This window comes from Protobothrops mucrosquamatus, unplaced genomic scaffold (genome assembly GCF_001527695.2).
Source record: "Protobothrops mucrosquamatus isolate PMUCROS unplaced genomic scaffold, P.Mucros_1.0 scaffold_307, whole genome shotgun sequence".
Taxonomy (NCBI): Eukaryota; Metazoa; Chordata; class Lepidosauria; order Squamata; family Viperidae; genus Protobothrops; species Protobothrops mucrosquamatus.
In genome coordinates, this window is record NW_015386383.1 from 101,499 (window position 1) to 115,268 (window position 13,770).

General features: G+C 46.5%; 1 protein-coding gene across 2 annotated transcripts; it reads right to left on the reverse strand.

Moving 5' to 3' along the window:
* Nucleotides 1–252: 252 nt before the first annotated feature.
* On the reverse strand, nt 253–8,581 carry OTX2 (orthodenticle homeobox 2). Of its 2 annotated transcripts, none has more exons than XM_015832138.1 (3): nt 8,485–8,581; nt 7,095–7,246; nt 253–873 (listed from the first exon to the last, which is right to left on the reverse strand). In XM_015832138.1, exons 1-3 carry the CDS (start codon nt 8,579–8,581, stop codon nt 253–255), a joined length of 870 nt encoding a protein of 289 aa, XP_015687624.1. The 2 variants fall into 2 exon arrangements, with proteins under 2 accessions (XP_015687624.1, XP_015687623.1); XM_015832137.1 differs by having other exon boundaries at nt 7,095–7,267.
* Between the last annotated feature and the right edge of the window lie 5,189 nt (nt 8,582–13,770).

Genomic DNA, 13,770 nt, shown 5'->3' on the forward strand with positions numbered 1-13,770 from the left:
CTTTCCAGAGCATCTGAGCAAGAGGTGAAATTGGGAGGTATGATCACGGCCACTGAATTTCTTGCCTTTGTTATTAATTTGTGTCCTGTTCACAATTCTTTTTAATTTAAATCAAAGATCTCAAAACTGGAAATGTCAGCCTACTATGGCTATTGTCTTGTCTGTTTCAACAACATCATTGTGATCACTTATCATCAGCATTAGCATCATCATCACCATTATTGTTTATCACAAAGGGTTCCTAACAGGTCTTCACAAAACCTGAAACTTCCATGAAGATGTCTGGTCTTTATAATCCAAGCAGTCAGCATTGAAGTTTAGCTTCCAGGAGGCTGTTTGATCCTTATAATCCAAACAATCAGTAGATGAGTTAAACCCCAAACTTGAAGCTCCGTAACCTTGAGTGGAGAGTGAAGCTGGAGACTGGTTGAGATGGCTGGCCACAGCATTGGTACCCATGGGGCTAAGGGTGGCCCCTGGTCCAGGGAGCTGGTGATGCATAGGGGTCAGGTAAGATCCACAGTCCATTCCTCCAAAATATGAGGTTGAGCCGGCATATCCTTGGCTATAGCCTGAAGCCTGAGTGTAGGTCATAGGGTAGGACCTCTGCATGCATGAAGAAGAAGTGGACAGGGGGTCTGAGAGAGGAGAGATGGATGCTGGGCTCCAGATAGACACTGGGGCGCTGCTGCTGGAAATGGCAGGGACTGAGGTACTGGCGGGAGGTGTGAACTGGCCGCTGGTTCCACTCTCTGAACTCACTTCTCTGGCTGGAGAACTCTTCTTCTTTGCGGGCCTCACTTTATTCTGGCCCCCGTTCTGCTGCTGTTGCTGCTGCTGGCGGCATTTGGCGCGACGATTTTTGAACCACACCTGGAAAACCAACCAGGAAAGAGGAGAAAAAAGAGCAAAGGGTGTTAGTTATTTGGATCACAGCAAGGACAAATGTGATGAGAGGGTATGGAGTTTTACTGAGGAATATCATATTTCTTAGCCATTCCTCATTTAAGCAAAAATTTTCAAGAGTTTAATAGTTGCTATGAAAATGTTGCTAGTCCTCTTGATTTCCATTTGGGCTTCCCTCAACATCCCTTGCATGTTTTGCTGGTACACTATGGAAAAACCTTATCCGATTTTTTTTTTTAATCCAGGTGGAACATGGTGGCAACTTTTATAACGCAGAAGCCCATGTCAATATCCAGCATCACAAAAAACAGGGCATTATCTGAGAGTCCTATCAGTATTTAGGTTGAGGCCTACCCCTTGCTCCTTAAAAATGGGTTCAGAAAGCTGAAATAAATGACCAGGAACAAAATATTACGATTTAATTAATGGGAGCCAACAAAGATAACCATGGATCTACTGCAGATGCATTGAATTGCCCATTGTTTAGCTTCATCCACTCTTCTTCTCCTGTTTATCTCTGCTTTATCACATCTATTGCAATCCCAGATTGAAAAATATGTGGTTACATCTTATTTAGAAGACGACTACACAAAGGACTGTTATTTTCCTCTGCAACCATGAAGCAATAGTGTATGTGGAAAACCACTGCAGGGTGTCAGACTACCAGCGCTTTCATAAAGTAGAACCAAGCAAACCTTTAATAAGAGTACTTTGAAGACATGGAAAAAGTTATTTGCAAGCCTCTGAGCCTGGCAGCTTAGGTACCCCAAGGACTTCCACTTAAGTCCTACTGAAGTCAAGCCCTTAATTAAAAAGAATAGAATATTAGAAAGGAGAGGTTATCAATTAAGAGAGCAACTGAATGGGAGGGAAACATGCTTGTCCAATTAAATGAGCTGTATCTTTTCTTTCTTTCCACCCCTCTCTGAAGGGCAATTAAATAGTAGGAAGTTCCTTAGAACCTGTTGATAGATGTTAAAGGTCTTCATTTACTTCATCTCATGTAAGCAAATCACTTGATTTGTTTTCAAATTCAAATGATTTGTTTTCTGGTTGAAAAAAATCACATGATTTGTTTTTAAATCACGTGATTTCCAATCAGAGCATCTCTCTCTGTTTTTTCCTCTAAGTCTAAGTCCCAACTCCCTAACTCCAGTTGCCTTTTGAAAGAGCACCTTTGAGATCCCAAACTCCTTCATAGCAACAAAGAGGCATAACTCTTCTGAGGACCATCCCTGGCTTCTCTGATGCTCTGCTTTCATTTATAATCAGAAGAGACTTCGATTTTCTACTAGCTGAGCTATGAAGAGATCAGTAATAGATACAGGCATGCCACTGAACAAATTTTCCAGTTTGGCGATGGAGGGGTTCTCTTGCACAAAAGATGCCTTTTAGATCATAGCTGTTTTGGACTCTCCAATGCAAATAGGAATCTGTGTACATTGTTATTAAGCAATGTTGATATCTATTTAAAAAACACACAAACCACATTTGCTCCAAAGAGGAGCACTACATGCAACTGTCATGACATTATCCCATCTCTCCTTATAATAACATATTTCTGCCTTTCTCTTTTCCTTCATCCCCACTCAAATAATCAATGGCAGCTCTAGGAATTCCTTCCAAAAGGGAGCCAGGCATCTTTTTAGATACCACAAAGTAGCTCCTATGGAGTGCTGCAATTTTGGTGCTTGATTGGAGCAACCCTTGCAAGAAAAAGGCACATCAAGTGTGTGTTTTTCTTCTGGTCTGATCTCATATCTGTGATTTCTATCCAAATGATTGAAGATATGCCCCCTCCCCTTTGCTGCAAGATATGTGATAAGGGTGTGATAAGGAATAGGAGGAAAAAGTAAAAGGAAGAAGGAAAATGAAAGTATTTCAAGAGGAGGAGATCGTATTTATTTATTAAACAAATGCATATAGCCGCCCAATTTACACACAGTACTTATTAAAATATGAATTGCAGTTCCTCTCACCTACCATTTAAATTGCTCTTTAACTCTATTTTGTGAAATGATCATTTTGAAGCTGTCATCTTTTCATACATTTTATTCGTTGTGTTTTTCATTCTTTTATTCCTAATATAGTCTGTAATATTAACTACAGTGAACAATACAAGTCATATTAATTAAAGAGAAAACGTGATAGGAAGTCGTGAAATAAATTACACAGCCAAGATACCAGTTAGAAAATATGGCAAAAATGTTATGCAGTTCATGTAAAAGGGAAAATGATGGAACTAAAAGTCATGTAAGCCTGCGTTATATCAAACATGACAAATTTAAGTTCCTAGCTTTGTGCATATTAGGAATGCCTAAACAGTAATTTTTAAGAAGTTCATTCTTACTGGTGTACGATGCAGAACCTTGCGATTTGTGATTCCAGAAGGCCACATGAATGGTACAAGTATGTCTCCAACAGATGAGAGTATCTGTAACTCAGGGTTGAACAGTGGAGTTCTTAGTACTCTCTAAGCCTGTTTGTTTGCTAGCAGATGTTCCAAACATTGCACTGATGATGCTGCCTACTTGGATAATGAAACATCTGCAAGCAAATAGCTCAGCTCAAGAACACCACAAGTACCTCTCTCAGGCTTGTTAGGAACCTGGGGTTTAACTATATCACCCTGTAAAGCAGGGGTCTTCAAAGTTGGCCCTTTTATGGCTTGTGGACTTCAACTCCCAGAATTCCTCAGTCAGCGTGCCTGGTTGAGGAATTCTGGGAGTTGAAGTCCACAAGTCATAAAAGGGCCAGGTTTGAAGACCCCCTGCTGTAAAGCATATGAAATCAACTGAGAATCAAGATTTGCCTCTCTCATCAAGTCTGTTCAATTAAAATAAATGGCATTTGTGATGTCTCTGGAAAAGGAACAATTAAAAAAAAACCTAATTTATGTTTAAATATATGTTTCCCTGTCTCAGAACAGATATATTTTATAGCAGTTTAATTATCAAACTCAAGCAATATGATAAGTGACATTGAGTATAGGTGCTTTAAATGATCCTTTATGCTCTAGTCTAGAGAATATCTCAGTTCCTGGAATCTCCTGGAGAGAGTGAAAGCCTATTAAACTAGTTTAACTCTACAAGTGTAAATGTGCCTTTCCTCTTCCTGTAGCTTGCAGCATATTATGAATCCCCAGATTTAATGTCAGCAAAAGTGTCCTGTGGCCATCCTTTTTTTTTTTTTTTTTTTGGCAAACCTATTTTCCCCCCCTCCTGAAAATATCTGGGCAGTTCCATTCATTTCATGCTTAGTGGAAAGCAAGTACAGATGGAATCATTGGACAATGCTTTCAAGTTAAAGACCATTTTGGATGTCAAGCCTTTCTTGGTGGACCCTGCAGGAAACCTGCTTATAAACTGAAATTGTATAATGAGTTGGTGTATGCATGTGTGTGTTCACACTCACGCCCAATCACAAAGCACGGAGTATGAGTAGCCAGAGTGCAATGCAGGTGTTGCAAATTATCAGTATTACCAATATCCAGATTTCACTTAACTCCTATAACCTAACCAAATTATCTTTTTAATGTTACATTGCATTATATCATTTCACCCTGTAATTATGATCAGGATTAGAAAATATTGTATCGAGAAAGAATTTCCCTAGGTCACTGGGTTTGCATTTTCCCAAGAACTGCTTTTAAATGACATCTGTCATAAATCAGTTTTGGGGTCATTCCTGAAGTACAGCTCATATACTTTCTGGCCAGAGAGAGACAGCTGAATGTTGCTGTTAAAAAGTACAAAAGCTGGTCTGGATGGATAAATTAAACATTAAAAGACTCCTGATTTACTGTATATAGGTACCATTTTATCTCATGGCATGATGGTGACAATGATGATGCTAACAACAACAACAATCAAAACAATGTGGCTTGTCCACTGAAAAAGCAATAGGTTTTAAATTAAAGAAGCTGGCTGGTTTCTTAGCAAAATCAAAAGCAATATGGAAGCTAGCTCAGGGGTAGGCAACCTTGGCTCTTTTATGGCTCGTGGACTTCAACCCCCAGAATTCCTGAGCCAGCATGGCTCAGCATGGAAACCTCTCCATTTCTCCTCAGCATGGCTGGCTCAGGAATTCTGGGAGTTGAAGTCCCCGAGTCATAAAAGAGCCAAGGTTGCCTATCCCTGAGCTAGGTAGAAGCTTGGTGAGAAGGTACAGAACATGGTTAGTGCAGGTCCTGTCAGAACTCACTTTCTCAGCCTCATTCATTTTCCAAACCTCTGGAGAATTCTTCACCATTATGCATAGCAGCCAAAACTGGTATGCAAAAGAAGGCACAGTTCCATATAGTCCAACCCATATCTCTCAATATAGGTTCACCACTTTCTCGTATTTCCTCTTTCTTTTTCAGTGTGTACCTCTTAGCAGTACTTAAGGGTGTACATTTTTGTTGCTTGAAAGGGCACTATGTTAAATGATCATTGTCAACAGGGTATAATAATATCAGAGCTGGTGAAGTCTGATGAACAGCCCAGTGGATTGCACTCTGAAGATCTTTTTTTCCAAAAGTAGTCACTTGCATGCATCCTCACCCTTATCTTCTTCGTTTTGTTTTTTTTAAGATTGAGCAAGAGTATCTGCAAAATCATCTTGGTTTCTGGCCACTTAATTGATGGGATCAATCATTAAAGAGGCCTGTGTACGCTACAAGCACTCATTCATTTCCCACCAAAATAAAAAGAGAGGAATGTGATTATCTTGCTACAGTCATATGAGATACAAGAAAAGTAATCAAACAGCAAACAGATGCTCGGAAAATCCTCTGCTTTTTTTTTTTTTTGGCAAGTTAATATGACCAGTAGGTCTGCCTGTCATGACTTTAAACCTTGCTGAGAGTCTTCTTCCATGCACCTCAGCCAAACTGAACTCAGTTGTCAGCCCTCTTCATAAATCCTATCTCAAGAAACCATGAAGATTTACTGGGTGGCCTGCAAGGGATTCATACCTTAGTAGCTATGGAAGCACAAGGCTGCCTGAATGCAAGCAGTTTGTTGAACAAGACTGTTGTCAGGCAACTGCATGGGAGGACTGCATGGAACCTAATTCATCCTAGTCACTTTTGAGACCAGAATAAGCTACACTGGAGGGAGAGAGAGGAAAAACCCAGTCCAAGATATTGTCCAAGCAAAGTAGATTTGGGCTATCCCCTCACTAGAGAGTTATAGGGTCTTACAGTGCTACCCAGCCATCATAAAGCTGGACCTTACTATGGCACATTATGGGTGGATGACAATACGAAATCACTAAAGAGGAAATGCCCTTGCTCTGTCACAGTGTTTTTTTCAATCTTGGCAACTTTGAAGGTGTGGACCTCAACTCCCAGAATTTATGCTGACTGGGGAATTCTGGGAGATGAAGTCCACAGGTCTTAAAGTTTTCCATGTTGAAAAGCACAGTTCTAGCAACAGGCCAGGATGAAACACTGGTATTTCTGACCTGGTATACTTTCAAGGCATTCTTTCAAGGAAGGGTGCAGGGTCAAAAATTAGAGCTTTGCTGAATGGTCTGCAACCTCAGTGTCCTTTTTTCTGATAATGGCAAAGTAGAAATTATTCCCACTCCCCAGGCAGGCCATTAAACATCAGGTCTCCCCCCACTTCAACTTCTGGTTTTTGGAGATCCAAAACTTTGGCGCCTGGGGCCCATTTTAGCTTATCACCCTCCACTACAATTTCACCTTTGTTTTAAAACCACGGGGTATCTCTGGATGGCTGCAACCCATACCTGAAGGGGGCCTTTCTCAGCTTAGGGGTCTTCAGATATGTATATTCAGCAACAGCTCTTATCATTGCCCTCAACCACTGCTACTAAAGGTAGTCCAAAGGTGGCTGAGGTTGGGGGTGGAAGAAATCTTTTCTAAAATATTAGCCTGCCTAGAAAGTTGCCTTTCTCTCCATTGGGATGAGAAGAAAGAGGTTGGAGTTCCAGATCCCATCTTTCCCCGGAGATCCTCGTCCCGGGAGGAGAGTCAGAATGCTGAGGACAGCTGAAGATTACTCTGCATCTCATCTCTTTCTCCACTCCACACCCTTTCTTTTCTCGGCCACCAAGGCCCTGCCCAGACCCCTACCGGTTGTATTGTCCTCCCGACCCCCCCCCCTCTCCCAGCTCTCTGGAGACCCAGTCTTTCCAGATAAAAAGACAAACCGGGAGGCGCGCACCAGCCCTTTCCTTACCTGCACTCGTGACTCCGGCAAGTTAATTTTGAGGGCCACCTCTTCGCGCATGAAGATATCCGGGTAGCGGGTTTTGGCAAAAAGGGCCTCCAGGACGTCCAGCTGCGCGCGGGTGAAGGTGGTGCGCTCCCTCCGCTGTTTCCGAGGGGTGGCTGGGAAAGAAGAAATGCCAGCTGACCGGTCAGGAGAAAAGCCTGGCTAAGTCCGGGAAAGAGGACTCGGCCGCTCTCCAACGGGAGGGGGCTCGAACAGTCAGTCCACCTTAAGCCGTTTTGGAGCCTCTGACTTCCCCCGAAAGCCCTGCCCCCTCTTTCCTTGGGAGTGAGCCCAAACAAGTCCGGTTTTCACGGAGACTGGTTCCTAAAGAAGCCCCATCTCCAGGTCGGACTCGGGTAGGGTCCGGCTGAGGGGTAGAGGTCTCTGCTGAGCTATGGTGGCCACCTCTCTGAGCTCAGAGAAGACCAAGCTGCCAGGGCCGCAGGCTAACCGGCTCCGGGCCCAGGTGCCCAAAGACAGGTCGCAATAGCGCGCGATCCTATAGCCTCTTTTCTAAAGGAGCCCCATCGAGCTGAATGTGACGAACTCTCCTGGGAGAGCCTGAGAAGGGCGGGGTGAGGGTGTGGGGGGGGGGTGTGCGAGCCCGTCTTCCTGAAAGAAGTGTGCCAGCGTAGCTTCAAGGGAGAAGTTAACTCCGGGTGGCAGCCTCAGAGCTACCGCATTGGACGTTACACCGACCGGGGAACCGATTCGGACACAGCGGGAGGCCTGCTGGCGGCGTCTGGGCGCAAGGAACGACCGTAGCAGGATCTGGACCGACCGTGCAGATGGAGGCTCCAATAGAAGAGCATATATATATAGCTCAAGGTTGAACTCTGCAGTCCTTGATGCTCTCTGAGCTTGGTGGTTTGCTTGCAGACGTGCCATTACCCAAGTAGGTAAGATCACCAGTCCAGGTAAGATCGTTAGTGTACTGATGGTCTTACCTAGTTAGGTAATGAAACGTTTTCAAGGGCTGCACAGATGGAGGTTTACTCGGAGAGGTAGCCTGGTCGCCCTCCGCCCTATGAACCATCCTCTCGTCCTTCTCCAGACCTCAGAACAAAACAAACAAAAACAAAAACCCGACTTGCTCCAATCGTCGGGAGCAGCTGGCGTGCGCTCAGACAGAAAATTCGGGAAAACGACGTTCACGTGAAAAGAATTTTTTTCCTGAACCCGTGAACGGGAGAAATTTAAGGGGAGAGTTGGGATACTCCAGCTACCACCTGGTCCCCATTGGCCCCCGGGAAATAGGATCCCACCGCCGGAGGAGTAAATAAGAGGCCCCAAATCCAACGAGTCCCCGCCCTTTGGAAGCCCCTTTGGGCGGCCCGGGTGTCTCCTCCCTTACCTGGATACCCCACGGAGGGATGGAGCAGGTCCATCCCGGAGGTGGTGAGGCTTAGGCCGTTGACTGCGTAAGGTGGTTGCTTAAGATAAGACATCATGCTAAAGTTGGGGCGAGGAGGAAAAATGGCCAAAATTCTGGGGCTGCTTGGAGTTGGAAGGAGGTGCCTCCTGGATCTGCTTCTTTCTCCTTTCCTCTTTCTTCTCCAGATCTTTCGGGTAGAGAAGTTAACCTTGTAATCCGGAGCCTAATTTAGAAAACCAAAAGAAGAGGAAAAAGAGAGGGAAGAGGGAGGGAGAGAGAGAAAGAAAGAGAAGGGGGGGGGGGGAGAGAGAGAGAGAGAGAGAGAGAGAGAGAGAGAGAGAGAGAGGAAGGGGGGAGAGAGAGAAAGAGAGAGAGCAGTTAGTGAAAAAAAGAAAGCCTCGTCCACGGGGGTCTTCGAACTAGCGAAGCCTTGCTCGCCGCGGGGTGGCACCCGCTGAGCTGCAGGCCCTGCCAAACCGCGGCCGACTAGATGGGCGCATCCCTCCTCCGGACCGCCCCGACAAACTCCTTCCTCTCGCCCGCCCCACAAGCCACAGGGGCGGCGTACAGTAGCAGTTCCCTTCGCTAGGAGCAGCCCAGCCCCCCCCTCCACCGAACACAAGCACGCACGCACGCACTCCAGCCTGCTCCGCTCCGGCTTGCTTTCCAGGGGGGGCATTTGCCAAGGTTTCCCTGGGTTTAGCAAGTAGTTAATTGCCTCCAACAAAACTTGATTGGGACCCGTTTGACGGACACAAAGGACCCCTTGGCTAAATAAATAAGGCCGGCTAACAAAACCTCCCCCACCCCCGTTCGGTAATTTTCCCCGGCGACAAAGGAGCGTATCTGTCGTCCCCCACCCCCACCCTGAGCTTTTTAATTACCCCAGATTTTTGCAACTGCAAAAGAAGCGCGCCCCCCCCCCAAAGTTGAGAATTCAAATGCCCACTTTAAAGAAGATCTAAGCGAGGGGGGTTCGGTGGGGGCGCTCCGCTGATTCGCCGTCCCTCTATCTTGGCCTGCCTGAAGTTATTTCTTTCAGCTATTTTTGCCCCCCTCTCCTAATTAGCACTTGCGCTAATTAGATTTAGAGGGGGGGGAAAAAAGGACTCCCCGAATTTGAAGACTTTTACCAAGGCGGGGGGGGAAGAGAGAGAGGAGGAGGAGGAGGAGAGAAGGCCGAGGCAAGCTAAACAAACAAGTAATTAACTTTTGCATGAAGTGGGGAATCCTTTCGCCCAAACTCTCTTCCAGCCCCCGTCGGCATTTGCCTCGCTCTCTTTTGGCGGAGGGTGGAAGGGGGAAGAACGGCGGCCTTAATAATTGAAGCCATTGAGATCTGCTGCCTGGGTAAGAGCGAGGAAAGCGGCGATCCAGGGGTTTTCCTTGGTTTGGGAGAGTCTTTCCCCCACCCCCACCCACCCCCGCACCTCCAGCTAATCTGGAGTCCAACCTACGAAGATAAACTTCTGCACCAATTCGTGGTGTGCATTTCTTCATCTCAACACAAGATTTGGGTGTCAGCAACCCTCCCGGCAAACTTCTTAGAGAGAGTTCCCCTTATCCCCATCACAAGGGGGACGTTAATCGTTCCTGACAGATCAAACCTGCTTGCGCATCGAGGAGGAGGAAAACGGGGTTGGGGGGGGGCAGGGAGGGGTTAAGATTTCTGCTAGGATCTAATGAGTTTGAAGTTTTTTTGGGGGGGGGAGGAGGAGGAGGAGGAGGAGGCTGCGTCTTCTCCCTCTTTCTGCGCCACCACCAAAGGCAACCAAGGCACTTAATTTTCTGTTTTCCCTCTTTCAAGAAACCAATGAAGTTAACGAAGCGCGCTTCAGCCAAATCGTGGGAATACAGCTCCCAACGTCTCCGTAGGAATCCTAGCCCAGCACCCCCGAGGCAATCAATACCTGCTTGAGGAAGCCGGGTTTTTACGACAGAAAAGTTTTTATAGGAGGGGGGGAAAAATCTGCACGTTAACCAGGAATGTAGGAATGAAGGGGACGGGTTGGAAGTTTAGAGCCCGCCTCAAAGTCCCGTTCCCCCCCCCTTTCCTCCTAGGGAATCCCTTTGCTCTCCCTCCTAAGGCAACACTGCGGCTCTCCTTCTGTGGGAAAGGCGATCCAAATTAAAGGAAATCCAATCCAAACGCAGCTGGCTTCCTCCTCCGTGGAGCTTGCAAGCAAACTGGGGACCGGGCGGAGGGAAGGCCGAAAGCCGTTTGCAGCCCCTTCGGGGGACGGGCGCTGCTCGAAGTCAGCGGGCCTCTGAGCAAAGTTACTCACCGTTTTAAGTCAATCGAATTTCAGGGCGAAAAGTCCTTTTCAGACCCGGAGCAGAGGGCTTCCCGAGAAAGGGAGGCTTTGGACACAGCCAAGGCGGCTAACTCGCTCCAGCAGGCGATTAAAGCTAAAGCCAGCCTTCCCTTTCAGACGTTCCCTCAACGCGATCTTACGCGTGTTGACCTCAGAGCAGAATAAACCTCTGAGGTTCCCTGCTCAGATGGGCGCTAAACAAGGCAGCCTGTACCCGGCTTCTGTTTCCCCGAGAGGAATTTCCCAGAAGTAGCGATTGGAAGGATCGCAGCCTGGCTGCCTCCTTTCCAAGATCCTGGGATTTTTCAAACATCCTGAAAAAGGGAGAGAGCCCCGGTTTTCTGCGCTTCCCCCCAAAAAGTCCCACTAAACTTTTCACTTTCACCGCGAGAGAAAAGGGTTCAGCTGCAGATGAAAACGCCAGGAGCCCTCGTGTCTTTGATAAGAAGTTTCAACCTCGGATGAGACTTTAAAATAAAACAACAGCAGCAAAACCCTGTTTATTTTAAAAGGCAGCTAAATCCACCCAAACGATTTGGTTCCGAACAAGTTTCTGGATCCACAAAATGTGGGGTGCTTTCCTAAAATTCCCAGATAGAGATTTCAATATGGGGATTCATACAAGCCATAAGGATTTTCGGTTTACAGTATACATTTTGGCCCAAATCAATCTATCCCTGCAGGAAACTTTTTCATGATTTGTCTGATAAAATATACATATTTTCAAAGAGAGAAAGAGAAAAAGAGGGACGGGTAGTACAAAGTATATGGGCCCAGGACCACTAAAATTAAGTGTTTTTAAATCAGCAATAGGAAATTCAACTCAGACGTTCTTTCTCTGCGTCAGAATAAAAACAAGTGCAATTTCCCTCAGATATTCTGAAAAGTAAGCACTATTGTTCATAGGGTCGAACTGCAACGGAGGGATCCTTACTAAGAGACCAGCCCTATATCTTTATGAAGATATTTGAAAGCTGAGTATTTATTTGCATCAGGAAATCAGTCCCCCTTACGAACACCAATTCCTTTACGGAATATAGGCGTTTGTCTGACAAATAAAGACTGAAAGAAATACCCACCCCGCCTTTTTAAAACGACTACGTCGTTGAGAAAAAGGAATAGGAAAAAGTTACAGGTAACTTTTTAATCTTTGAAACACATAAATGGATTTTGGGGTCACGCCATCTGCCTCCCACCCCCCAGTTCTATCTGGATCCATTCAAATTGATTTCAGATTTTTCGTTGACTGTTATCTCAAGCTGCTTCAACTGAGACCACAAAAATTGCCAACCTGAGGAAAGAAACGGCTTTGTAAACACCTGTAGCTCAAGAACCCAGCCTGCATCCTGGAAACAGCTGGGTCATTTTCTGCCACACCTTGTAAAGAATACTGTTCCAAGGAAATAGTCAGGGAATATCTGATTTAAAACGACCGATTTCCCAAACTAAGCTTGTTTCGTTAGGGGCGCAATCTTCTTTTTACTTAAACCAAGAAGAAGCCTGAATAAACTTATTTTCCAGTAATAGAGGGTAAGCGTCTACACTTTGGGCAAGGCGAACTTCTATACAGTAAGACTTACTTCTGAGTAAACACACGGGTAAGATCGTTTTAGAGAACTACTTTTACACCTATTCGCGAGTAATCAGCAATGAACTCACTGGAACTATGTTACTCAACATAGGGTGGGGCTGCTCGCTCCTACGGATCACTCCCGCCATCCTTCTTTCTGCAAAAAAGGAAATGGGATCGCCAATTCGCCGTTTTAGATGCTGCTTTTCTCTCTCTGACTTTCAAAAAAAAAGCCATTCTCCTAACAGATTTACGTTTAAAAACTCCCAGATTTTTTAAAATATCACAAGAATTCCAAATTTGTTCGGGGATTGCGATTTGTTATCCTCATCCTACAGTTTGCTTTGGAAACCCCTTCCCTTAAATTCGGAGCACGATTCAGTCAAGGGCACAGAGGCATTTTTAGCTCCATTCACACACACACACACCCACACCCACACCCCAACAGAAGGGGAGGTAGAAGAACAGCACGTGGCTGGCTGGAAATTCCAAAAGGTTTTGGGCTGGATCGTGTCCCGGGACAAGCAAACTCTTTCTGAGGGGACCGGGGACTGGGCCCCTGGCTCACCCATCCGGTCCACTCCACTTTCCCCCATCCCACCCGACCAACCCTGCTTGCCTTCGTGTTTTCGCGCCCCAGACAGCAACCCCCCCTCTCCTTTGACTGGCCGTCAATCCGCAGCGCGGCCTCCAAAGAGCCGGGAAGGCAGGTGCTGTGGCGAGCCCCCTGGAAAGCTCCGAAGGGAGAGAGTAGATCCCCTCCAGTTTCCTACCTGGTCCGAAGTCACGCCCTTTCAGCCTGGGGGGGGGGGAAAGAAGGCGACAGCTGCTTTTCTCTCTCCCCCCCCCAAAGATCTGGTTCTCCGCAATCTGTCGCTGCCAGCGCGCTCCCTTCCCCTCGCCAGACCCCCTCCTCCCCCCCACCCACCCCGCGCGCGGACCCCCATCTACCAGTTGCTCTGTCCCCGCTCAATGATAATTACCCCGTCCAAGAATTAATTATAATAAATGTTTTCTTGATAAACTAACGAGATAATCCGGGTGGCACACGGCCCCTAATTACGGGACGGCTGCAAACAGCACTCAGGATCATTTGGGTTGATTAATTTTCTGCCTGATGGCGATGAAAGGGAAAAAAGAAAAAGGAGAAAAAAAGAAAAAGCCCAGCTTTCGCATCGACTGGCGGAGAGGTTCGGGGAGAGGGAGCCGGCCGGCAGGCGCTGGGCGCTTCCAGGGGTTAACTGACGCCAGGGAGATGGCCAAGCCCGCCGTCTAAGACCCTCCGTCCTGCCCCGAGACCCTCGGCGCCAGTTGCCCAGCAAACCAAGCACCCTCCCCCCCCCAAGGCCCTCGGCGCAGTGGGGCGCAGGCGACTCTCCA

What these genes read in the sequence shown, in the direction of transcription:
- OTX2 (XM_015832137.1), bottom strand. Translation starts at nt 8,581, where the DNA reads ATGATGTCTTATCTTAAGCAACCACCTTACGCAGTCAACGGCCTAAGC. An exon ending in TCCCTCCGTGGGGTATCCAG is followed by an intron (nt 7,268 to 8,484) that starts GTAAGGGAGGAG and finishes CTGACCGGTCAG; the next exon opens with CTGGCATTTCTTCTTTCCCA. An exon ending in TGCCGGAGTCACGAGTGCAG is followed by an intron (nt 874 to 7,094) that starts GTAAGGAAAGGG and finishes TTGGTTTTCCAG; the next exon opens with GTGTGGTTCAAAAATCGTCG.